Below are 16,514 nucleotides of genomic sequence, written 5' to 3' on the forward strand. Positions count from 1 at the left end.
ACACACACACAGGCACACAGACACATACACACAAACAGGCCCACACACACAAGCATAGGCACACACACACACACACACACACACACACACACACACACACACACACACACACACACACACACACACACTCACACACACACACACACACACACACACACACACACACACACACACACACACACACACACACACACACACACACACACACACACACACACACACACACAATTCCTGGAAATCCAGAGCCTATTTTCCCAGGGAGCAGACTCCTTAAATTACAGCAACCATGCGCTGATCTGGCTGGTGCTCACCATAAATCCTCACTGTTGTTCAGGCTGTGGCTGCCTCATCATTACCCGGCCCTCGGCCACCTATTGTTTATTATATACTATACATTTATTACCTCCTAATCACATATATATCAACAACATTCACATTGCAATGTCGCATTAATTGTCACTTAGTTTTCCACATTAGAGGTTTGAAGGATATGAACAGCCCTGTTTGGTTCCTAACGAAACGCAACGTCTTTACCGGGTAATTTGCCAGTGGAAAGAGAGGCCCTTGTGTCTTGGGGTCGTGGTCCCTAGCAACCAGGGCTAGCTAGCGAGCTAACCTGTATAGATGACACCACAATGCTTTGTGCGCTCCATCCCAGGCCGGCGTGATACCTCCGGGGTACGCTTGTATTACACCCCCAGTCTGCGGCGCTACGACGCGGGGATCATGGAGCTGGGCCTTGTCTACACTCCCATCATGGCGGTGCCTCCGAGACAGCGCGCCTTCGACCTCGCCGGCTACTGCAACTCCAAGTGTACCCAGACCGTACGTATCCATACGTCTGTCGTCTCATGGGCGCTGGGAGCTGCTTCACTGGTCGTTGTGTTTTGTTCACCCTGCTTGGTAAACACATTTGAGTACACTGTGATAAGTCGACTTTGTTGTTCGATGTTGGAAAAGGTTTGAGGAGGCTTTCATGTTTCAATACTTGGCATATTGATAGGGTTATGATTTGGATTTGTTTATTTGGATTTGAATGAGAGAGCCAGGTCTGTCGAAAAAACGTGAATTGCAAAATGTTAAGTGTAAAATGCAACTGTCAACAAAAGTTGTATAACTCTTAAATAAAGTTGTGACCTCCAGGCGCTCCCTCCAGGTGGGATCCATATATTTGCGTCCCAGCTCCACACCCACCTGGCGGGGAGAGGGGTCCGGACTGTTCTGGTGAGGGGAGGAGTGGAGCTGGAGGTCGTACAAGAAGACCAGCACTACAGCACACATTACCAGGTAGGACCCCACAAAGTACTACACACTACAAAGTACTACACACTACCAGGTAGGACCCTACAAAGTACTACACACTACAAAGTACTACACACTACCAGGTAGGACCCTACAAAGTACTACACACTACAAAGTACTACACACTACCAGGTAGGACCCTACAAAGTACTACACACTACAAAGTACTACACACTACAAAGTACTACACATTACCAGGTAGGACCCTACAAAGTACTACACACTACAAAGTACTACACACTACCAGGTAGGACCCTACAAAGTACTACACACTACAAAGTACTACACACTACAAGGTACTGCACACTACCAGGTAGGACCCTACAAAGTACTACACACTACAAAGTACTACACACTACCAGGTAGGACCCCACAAAGTACTACACACTACAAAGTACTACACACTACAAAGTACTACACACTACCAGGTAGGACCCTACAAAGTACTACACACTACAAAGTACTACACACTACAAAGTACTACACACTACAAAGTACTACACATTACCAGGTAGGACCCCACAAAGTACTACACACTACAAAGTACTACACACTACAAGGTACTACACACTACCAGGTAGGACCCTACAAAGTACTACACACTACAAAGTACTACACACTACCAGGTAGGACCCTACAAAGTACTACACACTACAAAGTACTACACACTACAAAGTACTACACATTACCAGGTAGGACCCTACAAAGTACTACACACTACAAAGTACTACACACTAAAAAAGTACTACACACTACCAGGTAGGACCTACAAAGTACTACACACTGCAAAGTACTACACACTACCAGGTAGGACCTACAAAGTACTACACACTACCAGGTAGGACCTACAAAGTACTACACACTACCAGGTAGGACACTACAAAGTACTACACACTACCAGGTAGGACACTACAAAGTACTACACACTACCAGGTAGGACCTACAAAGTACTACACACTACCAGGTAGGACCCTACAAAGTACTGCACACTACCAGGTAGGACCTACAAAGTACTACACACTACCAGGTAGGACCTACATAGTACTACACACTACCAGGTAGGACCCTACAAAGTACTACACACTACCAGGTAGGACACTACAAAGTACTAAACACTACAAAGTACTACACACTACCAGGTAGGACCTACAAAGTACTACACACTACAAAGTACTACACACTACCAGGTAGGACCCTACAAAGTACTACACACTACAAAGTACTACACACTACCAGGTAGGACCTACAAAGTACTACTCACTTCCAGGTAGGACCTACAAAGTACTACACACTACCAGGTAGGACCTACAAAGTACTACACACTACAAAGTACTACACACTACCAGGTAGGACCTACAAAGTACTACACACTACCAGGTAGGACCCTACAAAGTACTACACACTACAAAGTACTACACACTACCAGGTAGGACCTACACAGTACTACACACTACAAAGTACTACACACTACCAGGTAGGACCAACAAAGTACTACACACTACAAAGTACTACACACTACCAGGTAGGACCTACAAAGTACTACACACTACCAGGTAGGACCCTACAAAGTACTACACACTACCAGGTAGGACCTACAAAGTACTACACACTACCAGGTAGGACCTACAAAGTACTACACACTACAAAGTACAAAGTACTACAGACTACCAGGTAGGACCTACAAAGTACTACACACTACAAAGTACTACACACTACCAGGTAGGACCTACAAAGTACTACACACTACAAAGTACTACACACTACCAGGTAGGACCTACAAAGTACTACACACTACAAAGTACTACACACTACCAGGTAGGGCCTACAAAGTACTACACACTACAAAGTACTACACACTACCAGGTAGGATCTTAAAGTACTACACACTACAAAGTACTATACACTACCAGGTAGGATCTTAAAGTACTACACACAACCAGGTGTATCGTAAAATACTACACACTACCAGGTAGGACCCTTCAAAGTACTACACACTACCAGGTAGTCATTTCAAAGTATTACACTCTACCAGATAGTATCCTACAAAGCATTACAAAACAAAAAAAGGTAATGCCTAGGTACTGTTCTCACTATAGCTTCATAACCATTTCATTTTAGTTTAGTTGATAATGTCCCTGCTGCTCACTGCAGAGACAAAGTCTGTGTCTTTCACTCCTCGCTGAATACCAATTTCATGATTTGAATGCAAGTCCTGTTATGCTATCAGTAATTAACCAGCTCATTCTTCTTACAGACCATCAGAATGCTAAGGAAGATGGTCAGTGTATTACCTGTGAGTATATTACATTTGAATAATAATCCCAGGATGGATGAAACACCTTAGTAACCGACCCTAACCTAATAGCGTCCCTCACGTTGGGACTGTGAGGTGGAATAAAAAGTTGAATATGGGTTTGGAGACTGTGAGGTGTAAACACCTACAGTCGATTCAGTCTGTTAAAACATTGAGTAGCCCCACAGCAGTGAGGGGCTACAGGGGGGGGCTTCAGGAGAGGTTAGCAGGTACCACGGCTCCAGAAGGTTCTGTTGGGCCGTCTTTCACAGATCCCTACGCGATCCACCTTCAATTATTTACTAATACTCTACTGCTACGTAGTACGTACATGAGTTTAAAAGCTTTCTTGACTAGGTGTGTGTGTGTGTGTGCATGTGTGTATGTGTGTGTGGCTGTGTGTGTATGTGTGTGTGTGTGCATGTGTCTCTGTTTCTGTGCCTTTGTGTGTGTATGTGCTTGTGTTTGTTTGTGTGTGTATGTGTGTGTGTGTTTGATTGTTTATGTTTGTGCGTGTGCGTGTTGGTGTGTGTGTGTGTGTGTGTGTGTGTGTGTGTGTGTGCATATGTGTGTGTGTGTGTGTGTGTGTGTGTGTGTGTGTGTGTGTGTGTGTGTGTGTGTGTGTGTGTGTGTGTGTGTGTGCGTGCGTGTGTGTTCCGCAGGGAGACGTGCTGGTGACCAAGTGCACGTACAACACAGAAGATCGGAGCGGACCCACGGTGGTGAGTGGACCAACTCGATTTTCCCATGGACTCTTTGTCCATCGCCTCACAGCCCTGATGCCGGCCCCCTCCACGGCCCCCCTCAGGGGCTCTCTCCTCCTCCTCCTCTCCAACTCCTGCCCTCCTGCCCCCTGCTTTGCTTGTACTCGTCTATACAGCGCTCTCTTATTCCAGAGCAAATTTATCCTGGTTCCGACTTATCTGTTTCTCTCTGCATCACCCCTGTATCGTCTGTCTGTCTGTGTCTAGCTATCTCAAGCGTCTTAGAGTACCATATTAAGCGCTATATAAATTTCATTTATTATTATTATTATTATTATTATTATCTCTCCCTTTTTCTCTGTCTGTCTCTCTGTCTGTCTATCTCTCACTTTTATAGGTCTGTCTCTCCCTCTCTGTCTGAATTTCTTTCTGTATTTCTCGCTCACTGTCTGTCTGTCTGTCTGTCTGTCTGTCTGTCTGTCTGTCTGTCTGTCTGTCTGTCTGTCTGTCTGTCTGTCTGTCTGTCTGTCTGTCTGTCTGTCTGTCTGTCTGTCTGTCTGTCCGTCCGTCCGTCTGTCTGTCCATCCGTCTGTCTGTCTGTCTGTCTCCCTGTCTCCCTCTCTCTCCCTAGGGAGGCTTCGGCATCATGGAGGAGATGTGTGCGAACTACATCCACTACTACCCCCGCACTCAGCTGGAGCTGTGCAAGAGCCACGTGGACGCCGACTACCTGCAGAAGTACTTCAGCCTCATCAACAGGTACGGCACACGGTTCACACTGATTCAGGCTGTCTCACACGTCGCCTGTTTTTCTCCGTTGCTCTATCTCTATGACGATGAGTCTGGCTTTAGCAGAATCTTTCATCCACATTGACGTCGGCAGGCATCAGGGATCAAACCCAGTACCTTTCCGATCGGACTCGAATGACCTGGCTGCTGGTACCATATCCTGTCCCCATCCCCGACTCCTCTCTCTCTAACCCTGGTCGTTTTATTAAAATGTATCTTTCTTACTCAAATTCTCCTGCCTGTAAGGCAAAGCGATTTTATTAGTTGTCAATGTTGCATACATCTCCACATATCTATATCTATTTATTATATATAAGTAGGCATATGTATATATCAAATCATAAGGTTTAGGGATTTGCTTTAGAAGTGCATTTTGGGCCCGACCCGGCCTGTGGCCCGCCTCGCGTCCCTTGGATGGTCCCTGGCTCCCCGTCCTCGGTGATTAAAGCTTCCAACGCCTCCTCACTGCTCAGGGACAGCCTGCAGCCACAGTAGACAATCTCCTCCCTGCTATAATCTGTGGAGGTACCGGCACTTCTGCTCAAGGATAAAGGAGGATGAAGTGTCCTGATAAGCGCCCAAGGTCCCCGGGATATTGGTGGTTTAAAGCAGAGCGTACGCACAGTCTCTGTGAACCAGAACCTTCTTGCCTTCTTGAAATTGGAGCAGCAAGCCTGGAAGCTGTTGCACCTGAACCAGCTTCTGATTTCAGCTGTTAACAAGATAATCATTTACCATAAAAACAATCTCTGAGCCTCTCTGATTAGAGATGCTCTAGGTAAAGATTCAAGAGCGGAAAAGAGAGGAAGCATAAAAAAGCAGAAGAGAGACTGGTTTGGAAACTAAACAACCAAGATTAAACTGACCTGGCTGGTCAGAAAGTCGCTGGATGGATCGACCTGTGGATGGGCGTGTTTTGTTCTTGAGAAACTTTCAGTTCAGAAATTTTTTAAAGGTAGTCTGTAGGATTTAGTGGCATCTAGCAGTGAGGTTGCAGATTGCAACCCAATGAATGATGGCAGTTGATTATTTAATCTACCCTTACTGTGAAGTATTACCAACAATTCTTATTTTCATGGGATTACACACTAATTTAACCGTTATTTTGAATATTATATTACATTTCTGCTGAGTTTGTTCCACTAGAAGCCACTCAACTTCTTCACACCGCACCTTTAATGGAGTGACATAGTGCAGGTTTAACTCTTGAATCCTCTCTCTCTCTCTCTCTCTCTCTCTCTCTCTCCCACTCCCTCTCCCTCTCCCTCTCCCTCTCCCTCTCACTCTCCCTCTCCCTCCCTCCCTCAGGTTCCAAGGTAGAGACCAGTGTGTGTGTGGTGAGGCCGGGGTGACGCAGCAGTTCTCTGCTCTGCACTGGGACCCATTCAGCGGCGAGGTGCTGGACTCCCTGTACAACAACGCCCCCATCTCCATGCACTGCAACCAGTCGTCTGCACGCCTCTTCCCTGTGAGCCTCCCCCCCCCCAAACACACACACACACACACACACACACACACACACACACACACACGTGAACACAGACGCACACACACACATCTGAACACACAGACGCACACACACACACATCTGAACACACAGACACACACACACACACACACACACACACACATGTAAACACACAGACGCACACACACACACAAACACATGCACAGGTGCATAAAAGCAATGTCATGTGCACGTTCATACAAACACACTCAAGTACAAACACTCACATGCATCTGCATACACTCACACACAAACCGCACACACACTTTTGGAAAGAACCCACTAACCCCAAATGCAAGAAACGGAACAGACGGCAGTGATACAAGACATTTAGTTCCTAAATATAACTACATAATATGTCATGCATATAAATATTTCAGTATTATTTATATTATTGTTATTCAGCAGTTTGTTTAGTACATTTGCCTATGCAACCATACATATGTTAACTAACTGGAAGCTAAAATATGAACAGAGTAAGAGCTGCATCACAGCGATGATGGGCTGTATGAATACTTTTGCTCACAAATTCCCAAGTTTATTCCAAGTTCATTTGCAGCATCCATTTGCACAGTTCTGAATTTAAATAAACTCGATAAATTAATTCATAGTGTAGGCGGTGTAGTGGGGAATAAAAAAAACAATGATAAAACACATTGGCAGCCTGAGAAGGGAACTACTTTTGGTTTACTCAGAAGTTCATTGCGGTCTCCAGGGCTACACTCCGGGGTAACAGCCTCTGCTACACTGTGAGATGACGTTAGCATGCGTGTGTTCTAACAGGGGCAGTGGGACCACCAGCCTCTCCCGGAGGTCACCTCTGTGCTCCAGCAGCCCCTGTACCCGTGTGAGGGAGGAAGGCTAAACCCAGGGAACTGACCGCGCCCCTATCCGGACCCGGGCAGACTGAAGGGCGTGGCCGGGGTCCCACAGGGGTTGATGACCTCACATTGGCTTCACCATGATGTCTTTGCCCCTCTTCTCTGAAACTGAAGGGTTCATGTGGCCCTGGAGGAGTGATGTCCCCATTATATTATATATTAAGAGCACTAATAAAAAATACAATCAAATAAATTGAAATAACTGGGAGCCTGACTTGCATGATCCTGAAGTAAGAATTGTGTAAGAATATACCTTTATAGCCTCCAGAGTGTTTACATTGTTTAAGTCTCATGATACAGTGTGGTAGGCTGCAAATGTAAGGGGATGTGCAACAGCTTTCTCACACAGAGGATTGTGATTGCTGGATTAAACGGGCAAATAATTTGTAGCAGGCATATATTCGAAAAGCTAAAAGCCGGGCAAGCATATTCTTTTAAATCATCTTTGAGTTCACCGAGATGCTGTTGGAACCTCAGACAGTCTACCATAAAGGGCGAACCCTGACTAACATTTTAACCAGCGAACTGGCCATAGCGCCACCTGTTGGCAAACACACCATTTTGTTCTGCATTTAACCCTGATACAAATGTCATCTTCTATACTTGTGTAATGTATATTAAGTGAGTAAATGTTTTCATTTTTGTTCTGTATTTATTGAAACAGCACAGATTGATACATTTATTATGTACAGAAACGCTTGCAGAACATTAGAAAAACAGGACGGTTCGTGACTTATATTTTACATCCGTCATCGTGACCCAAGTTACGCTTCATTCTTAGCAACTGTTTTGTGACTGACGAACTTTCACCAACACACCACTTGCCATGAATCTCCATTATTCAAGCGAGAACATAGAATTAAACTATTTAAAACACACAGTCAAAAGGTCCAGCACATCAACCCCTATTATCCAAAATGAAACCTGAAAGCTATACTTAATAAATTACCCTTAAGTGTATTTATAATTTCATGGAAGTAGTTAAGACATTGGTTTGAGATTTTAAGAATGCGTTTACCTCTATGGTAGACTTTCAAGTTCACAATCCACTATAAATTAGTAAGTAAACTGAATCACATGACACTGCTGAAATTAACAGAAGCAATTGTTGTAGCTTATCTGGTGCGTTCTATGTATTTATGTATACCAAATTATAGATTTGGACTGTTTGCAAACATACACGTGGGCTGCATACCAAGTATATAATATTATTACTTTACATTGAGGATGATTATCTCGGGTAGAAGTGGTTGCAATTAACATTAAAAAAATGGGATTGCTATATCGTCCTCCTGCCAAAATGCTTCATCACATATCATTTCTGACACAATACATGTCAGTAGTGTGTCAAAGACGAGCATATTATCCACTATGCTCGTCTCTATGAAAGGCATCCTGACAATATATGCATTGCACATTTGGCATTATGGGCAGATACCCAATTAAAATCAACCATGCGTTGGTTTTCATTGGCCATTATAAGCCGATCCATTCACAGGACCAACTGCACCTGAATGTCAACCTTCCGTCCCAGAGGAGGCAAAGTGGGCATGGCCACATTCACTGTTCCGCCCCTGCTCCTTATAAGGGCGCCTCAATCATAAATGCCCTTCACACGCTTGTTCTCAGGGTCAAAGGGAGACTTGAGATGGGCTTTAGCCTGGTAGGTCACGCCCATCCTCTCCAGTGTGAAGTCACCGCTCCTCACAAAGTCAGGGTTTGCCTGGGAGAGGAAGAGACACAGAGAGAGAGACAGAGACAGAGAGAGAAGGACACAGACAGACAGACAGACAGACAGACAGACAGACAGACAGACAGACAGACAGACAGACAGACAGACAGACAGACAGACAGACAGACACACACAGACAGAGAGAGTCACAGACAGACAGAGAGAGAGGCGGGCGGACAGACAGACAGACAGACAGACAGACAGACAGACAGACAGACAGACAGACAGACAGACAGACAGACAGACAGACAGACAGACAGACAGACAGACAGACAGACAGACAGACAGACAGACAGACAGACAGACAGACAGACAGACAGACAGACAGACAGACACAGACAGAGAGAGAGGCGGACAGACAGACAGACAGACAGACAGACAGACAGACAGACAGACAGACAGACAGACAGACAGACAGACAGACAGACAGACAGACAGACAGACAGACAGAGAGAGACCAATTACAAATGAGGATTCACCAATTATATGTCACTTAGAGATAATGCTTCCCAAGACGTAAGCGGAGTGAACAGTGAAGTACAGAACAAGGCTGAAAGGCAGAGTGGAAAAACCTTTCTAGTCTCCAAAATATACAATACAAGATGATAATATAACACTGTGCACGATGTCCCTCAGGCCTCTCCAATCCCTCCCAACTGTCACTCAACATCCATCGGTAAGTCTAAAGTGTTCCCAGCTGTGAGCTTCTTTCTAGATAACGGTGCGAGCTGAGAGACACACACTCCTGCAGCGACGCCCCGTTTGTGATTACATCGGGAGCCGATGAATACGAGGTTCAAACAACAGCTTTGAAAGCAAACCACTGCAATAGGTCAAAACAACCGGTTTGTGACAGAGAGTGTGTGATGTGGTCAAATACAAGAGAGAGAGGGAGAGAGGGAGGCAGTGAGAGGGAAGAGAGAGGGAGGGAGAGGGGGGAAAAGGAAGGGAGGGGAGGGAGGAAAAGAGAGAGATTGGGAGAGGAAGAGGGAGAGGGAGAGGGGGAGAGGGTGAGAGAGGGAGAGGTGTGTGGTGGAGCCCCTACCACTCCATCAGGGTTCCGGATGTATCCGTATGCAATGGTCTTGTCGACGAAGAAGCCGTAGTCGGAGCGCCGGATGTGACCGACGGGAACGCCGTTACGGTATACCGCCTCAAGGCCGAACAGCGGAATTTTCCTGGAAAAGAAAATCAACACAGCAGAGGAATAAATAACGCACACATTTCATACAATACTTGATCTGGATCGATATGCTTATTATTAGATGCAAAGGCAGATGGCATTTGTCTGTGCGATATACGCACACAGCGCACACCTTGCACTTGGTATGTTCTATAATTTGGATGATATTAGTGCTGCACAATTAATTCCATATTAATTGGAATCGGGATTTCGTCCTCTGCAATTATCTCATCGGGAAAGGTCGCTTTGATTTATTTAAACAAAAACCCTTACCCTTATTCAGATTTTAAGCGCCTGTGACATTAACATCTATTTTCAAAAACCCTTACAACTTTTTTTACATGCATTAGGCACGACCGAATATTAATTAAATCGATAATCTTTCAGATAACCCCATGTTTCAGATGGGGTTATCTGAAAGATTTAGAATAGTTCTGTTTTATTCCAGTATTTATTTGATTGCACTATTCTTTACGCCCTTTCGGATAAACAAAACAAACATTAAGAGCCCCTTTATGGGCTCCTACACCAGTATTTATCACATTGTTTGCTTCGGTTTGTTATTTTTGTCATCAGAGACACAAATAGAACAAATCTGACAAATAAACAAGCTAGTGAGAGCATGAGAAGGTCTACTGACTCGTCGATGGTGAAGCACACGATTCGCCTCTTTAGCCCCTCCTTCTTCTGCAACTCCAACCTATCGCGGCCCAGGAAAGGAATGGAACTCTTCATCTTACAGGTGAAAGCCAGACCCGCCTCCAGGGGCGTGTCATCGGGTCGCAGGTCAGCGTGCCAATGTCTGTACCCTGAGGACGAGACGCAGGAAGGGTTCAGAACAGAGAGGGTGCGGGATGACATAATGCCAGACAGATTCAGACAGTACAGTGTGAGAGATGGACTGACGCCCGTGAAGAAAGCTAAAACATCATAAAATATTGTTTCCTCATATGAAGAACGTTTGGTTTAAGAGGTTGTTGCAAAACAGTGTTAGCAATCAAATACTGCCAACACTTTATGATAACATTGGTATTCGTTGGAATTCAGTCAACTTTTCGATGTTTATAGCAAAAAGGAAACGATCATCGTGATCCTTTACAGGCATGCCTCATTTTCTATGCTACTGAACCGTAGCGTGTCACATCCTAGCCGCCCTGAACAAGAAGTGTGGCCTCATGAAGGGATCAGTGAACCGGATCCGCCACGTCTCAAGGACGTCCTTACATCGCTTCAGTCCTATAAGAGCCGGGGACAGCGACTAACTGCTCAGCACGGCCACATCAGAGCGAACCAAAGTGAAAGTGAAAGCGATTGCCGCAAAGTCGAGCACGATCTGACTCCAACAGCGTGTTCACGTCAGTTCCAGGGACGTTCCCCTGGGTCTTCAGGAGTGGATTGAAGATAAGGAGGGATGGAGTGGATTAGGTGGAGCCGGTGAGGCCGGTGAGGCAGCTCGCTCCACCTGGACTGCTAATGAGCCCGGCCCTGTGCAGGCGGCTGCAGACACGTTAGGGGCGCTCAGAGGACGGGGGGGGGGGGGGGGGCTGGGGGGGAGGCCGCAGAGAGACCCTCTGGATGCCAACACAGCCTTGAATGCCAACTGGCACTGAATTTAAATGTGTACGTTGTAAACATTAGCGTTCAGTGCATTTCAGATTGTTTGTGTTGTCTTAAATGTGTGATTGATTTGGCATGAGGCTCTCCCTTTGTGGTTTCTTTTCACAGCAACCTCCCTTTGTTTGCCCCTAGAGGAACAAATAAAGTATTTTGAAGAGACGATGTGGGGGGTTGTGCAATGGGGACGTGACCGCGGACCGTGCGTTCTGAAGGCTGTGCAGAAGGTTCAGCAGCTGGCTGGTCCGCCCGGCCATGTATAATGCATTACTTGTGTTACCGTTGAAACCTGGTCCAATCTTAAGCCCTGTGCGTTGTGGTGCCTAAATCTGCTGACCTTTTTTGATGGACAATCAGTGGACCTCTGTACCGGACATTTCACAGCTGCTTTAAATATGCCTGTTTTTCGTTTGTCCTGTTCTTGTTCTCACATGTCTTGATGTAATTTTACATCATGCAAAAGAATGGCCTCAGGGCATTTCCTCCACCTTTCTCTATGCTGAGCGAGTCGATGGCTCTGTAGCCCGAGTTGATGATGCCGTGCTTGGCGCCGGCGGCCATGACGGCGTTATAGACGGGCAGGCAGGAGTCCCGGGGGATGTGGAGCTCCCAGCCCAGCTCCCCCACGAAGGACAGACGCATGGCTCTGACCTACAGAGGGGAGAGGGGGGGAGGGGAGAGGGGAAGGAAAGAGGGAGAAGGTGACAGGGGAGAGGGTGTAGGGGAAGGGGTAAGGAAGGGGTGAGGGGGGGAGAGGTGTGAGGGTGGAGGGGAAGGGGTGAGGGTGGTGGGGGGAAGGGGAGATGGGCAGGGGGGAGAGGGCAAGGGGGAGAGAGATAAAGAGATTGAGAGCTCCTTCTAGTTGCAGTCCAAGTTCTAAATGCTTAGTCACACAACTGCACCCGTCACTGATAACATTATATGTGCACACACTCACACACACAATGCGCACACACACACACACACACACACACACACACACACACACACACACACACACACACACACACACACACACACACACACACACACACACACACACACACACACACACACACACACACACACACACACACACATCTTCAAGGACAGCAGCTACTTGTCATCCATTCCAATGTTGAGAGCAGTTTCCATCTGCTGTTGGGAACATGAAGAGTAATGGCAATGAGAGACGGAAAGAGACGCAACGAGGTGACCTATAACACCGATCAGTAACTGTGGAGAGGCTACAGCTCTATCCATCTCTACAGTTATAACTATCACTACAGCTCTATCTATCTCTACATACAGCTCTATCCATCTCTATAGCTCTATCTTTCTCTACAGCTCTATCTATCGCTATCTATCTCCAAAATACAAACACACGTTCATCTAATGTTGCTGAATGGACGATTCTCGTCCCTGTGTCTTAAACCCAGGAATACACACATAAATACGATCATCTCCATACTAGCCAGCCCCTTATTTATTTATTTTTTACCCAAATCATAGGAAAAGCAACAGCATACAGACAGTACATCTACCTTACAGCCACACACCCTAACTGAGGACAGAATGGAGAAATAAGGAGAGAGATAGAGACAGAAAAGAGACAGAGACAGAGACAGAGACAGAGACAGAGACAGAGACAGAGACAGAGACAGAGACAGAGACAGAGACAGAGACAGACAGACAGACAGACAGACAGACAGACAGACAGACAGACAGACAGACGGCAAACCACCCACTGGTCTCCCTCTCTCCCCCCCCCACTCCCTCTCTTCCCCACCCCCCTCCCCCTCTTGGTGGGAGGGGGTGTGAGCCGTGCCATCTGCCCAGCCAGGGTGCACTCTGAGGCCCATATGCAAGGCAGGAAAGGCAGCTCTGAGAGGAGCAGTAAAACTAGGCCACCTCCAACGCGAAAAGACCACCCACTCCCACCATCCATTCAGAGCTGAAAACATAAAAATAAAAATAACACACACACACACACACACACACACGGCCGCATTAACACACAGTTCCTAGATCAATCACGTATACACCCACACACATGCATATACATGGACGTGGACTCACAAATCAGGCACACACACACACGAGCGCGCGCGGCCGTATAAAAGTTGTTGAAGTATCTGTGAAAAATTGTGAAATGTATTCGGCCATCGTAACACGTTGACAGATCATTTAGCGAGTGTGCTGGAAAAAGAGAGATTGTGCTGGAGATTGATGAAATTAAGTCACGTTTTTTCTCTGTGTTTTTTGGTTTGCATGGTTAGATGTGCTAAATTAGGCTGCAGGCTATTATGAAAATTGCATGTCACATTTTAAACAAGTGACATTAACATCAATATTTCCCTTATAGTAAAATGCTACTTATTCGTTTGATGACTGTAAACAGCTTTGTTTAGATGCAACAGAAGGTTGCAGTGTTGACGAGAGACTCCATCTGTCCCAGCAAAGGACAGCACCCAATTGCTAAATAAGTGTTTGCATCGTGGGTTGTATACAGTCGATATTTCCTCCGGTCTAACCTGATGCTGAATCGGTTTTCGCTTGATAACATTCACTGATTTTTTATATCGTGTGTGTGTGTGTGTGTGTGTGTGTGTGTGTGTGTGTGTGTGTGTGTGTGTGTGTGTGTGTGTGTGTGTGTGTGTGTGTGTGTGTGTGTGTGTGTGTGTGTGTGTGTGTGTGTGTGTGTGTGTGTGTGTGTGTGTGTGTGTGTGTGTGTGTGTGTGTACGCTACTGTGTGTGTGTGTGTGTGTGTGCGCTAGTGTGTGTGTGTGTGTGCTAGTATGTGTACGCTACTGTGTGTGTGTGTGCGCTAGTGTGTGTGTGTGTGTGTGTGTGTGTGTGTGTGTGTGTTCACCTGGTGTCCAGCAGCATTCACAACCTTGTGCGTAGAGAAGGGAAAGGCCTGGTTGCTCAGGTCTGTGTCCAACACCTCCTGTAGCACCTCACGACTGAACACAAGGAATAGAAGTACCACAGCTCATCAAAACAACTAACCTCATAGGATCTTCCCTCCAGATGTCCGGGTGTATTTTTGTTGATGTGCCACACCCACTCTCCCACCCCATTTGTTATCAAAGTTTGAAAAGTGAAATGTTGCTCTTTAGCCCATAACGAACCTCCCTACGTAATCTGGTGCAAATCTGTGCATCGCTTTCTGAGATATCCTGTTCACAGACTGGAAAAACTAAACACACACACACACACGCGCGCCGGTGAAAACATAACCTCCTCAGAGGAGCTAATCGACCTTCAAAATAAAACCTACAATTATAACTAAGAGCTGGAAGTAGCTTGTGGTTCTAAGGCCGGCTGTACAGGGAATTAGACAACCTTTAAATGGGATTTTAGTTTGATACATAATGTGCAGCGTTGACCTTTTCATGGACTACCAGGCATTTGAGAATGCAGGGCACATTTATAAAGTAAAGTATGTTCATGGAGAAAATGTAAAAGGGGATATTCTTTGTTTCCTCTCCATTAACAACAACAGCAGCCCAAGGTGGTTAATTTCATGCCCTTACACACACACACACACACACACACACACACACACACACACACACACACACACACACACACACACACACACACACACACACACACACACACACACACACACACACACACACACACAAAATTACAATACATTACGTAAAGATGAGTCACGTTTAACTTTAGCTTACTTTGAAAGTAGAATACATGTGTGGGCAGATTAAAAATACCTACAATATGTATGGGGGTGTTCCTAGAAGATGGATACAGGCATGACTGCAGATACAAGTGTGTTTGTGTATATGTAGTCTTGCAACACACAGAGACACACACATGTCAAAGTGCAGTCTTATTATAACATCAAGCCATTTCTTAATTCTGCAGAGCACAGTCTGTAATTACACAGAGGAACAGGCATCAATTGTAATCTAAAACGGGCACGTCGCTGCCAATCGTCGCGCCACATGCAAGCAGTCAGCAGTCAGCAGCCGCTGAGAGGAATAATGAAGGTCTCAGAAGGTCTGCAAGGAGCATGACAGAAGCTGTCTCCATGGGCATTCAGCTGCTCTGCTGCAGCCGCTTCAACAGAGACAGAGAGAGACAGAGACAGAGACAGACAGAGAGAGAGAGAGATAGATACAGATACAGAGAGAGAGAGAGAGCTAATACACTGTGTGTCAGATAAGAAAGACCAGGACCAGGGGAAGGCCATGGTTGGTGCGGGGAGGTAGAGTAGGTAGGAGGCAAAGGAAGAGGCTGGAGACCAAGCTGAGAGAATTAAAAGCCATTGGGTATAGAACCACGGGGTATAGAACCACAGGGTATGGGTCCACAGGGGTATAGAACCACACGTATAGAACCACAGGGTATAGAACCACAGGGGTACAGAGCCACAGAGGTATAGAACCTCAGGGTAAAAAATACACAGTGAATAGAACCACAGGGTATAAAACCACAGGTAACAGAACCACATATTTAGAACCCCAGCCTACAGAACCAAAGGGGTATAGTGCCACAGGG

At 46.0% G+C, this 16,514-nt stretch overlaps 2 protein-coding genes across 6 annotated transcripts in view; one reads left to right on the forward strand and one right to left on the reverse strand.

The window, feature by feature from the left end:
* The window catches only part of dbh (dopamine beta-hydroxylase (dopamine beta-monooxygenase)), a 17,246-nt gene extending 9,150 nt beyond the window's left edge, over positions 1-8,096 (forward strand). Inside the window, exons 6-12 of the mRNA XM_056588621.1 lie at positions 659-825; positions 1,144-1,287; positions 3,557-3,595; positions 4,258-4,317; positions 4,931-5,058; positions 6,397-6,556; positions 7,379-8,096. Of these exons, the coding sequence (XP_056444596.1) occupies positions 659-825; positions 1,144-1,287; positions 3,557-3,595; positions 4,258-4,317; positions 4,931-5,058; positions 6,397-6,556; positions 7,379-7,474 (794 nt within the window). The 3' untranslated portion in view covers positions 7,475-8,096. The remainder of the gene's footprint in view (positions 1-658; positions 826-1,143; positions 1,288-3,556; positions 3,596-4,257; positions 4,318-4,930; positions 5,059-6,396; positions 6,557-7,378) is intronic.
* sardh (sarcosine dehydrogenase) overlaps positions 8,093-16,514 on the reverse strand; it is a 34,803-nt gene continuing 26,381 nt past the window's right edge. For all 5 annotated transcript variants that reach the window (XM_056588619.1, XM_056588618.1, XM_056588617.1 and 2 more), the window contains exons 18-22: positions 14,857-14,950; positions 12,494-12,656; positions 11,032-11,200; positions 10,254-10,386; positions 8,093-9,199 (exon numbers count right to left, since the gene is read on the reverse strand). In XM_056588619.1, coding sequence (XP_056444594.1) covers positions 9,071-9,199; positions 10,254-10,386; positions 11,032-11,200; positions 12,494-12,656; positions 14,857-14,950 — 688 coding nt within the window. In that variant the 3' untranslated portion in view covers positions 8,093-9,070. The remainder of the gene's footprint in view (positions 9,200-10,253; positions 10,387-11,031; positions 11,201-12,493; positions 12,657-14,856; positions 14,951-16,514) is intronic.

The sequence above is a fragment of the Gadus chalcogrammus genome, chromosome 4, assembly GCF_026213295.1.
Source record: "Gadus chalcogrammus isolate NIFS_2021 chromosome 4, NIFS_Gcha_1.0, whole genome shotgun sequence".
NCBI classification, from domain to species: Eukaryota; Metazoa; Chordata; class Actinopteri; order Gadiformes; family Gadidae; genus Gadus; species Gadus chalcogrammus.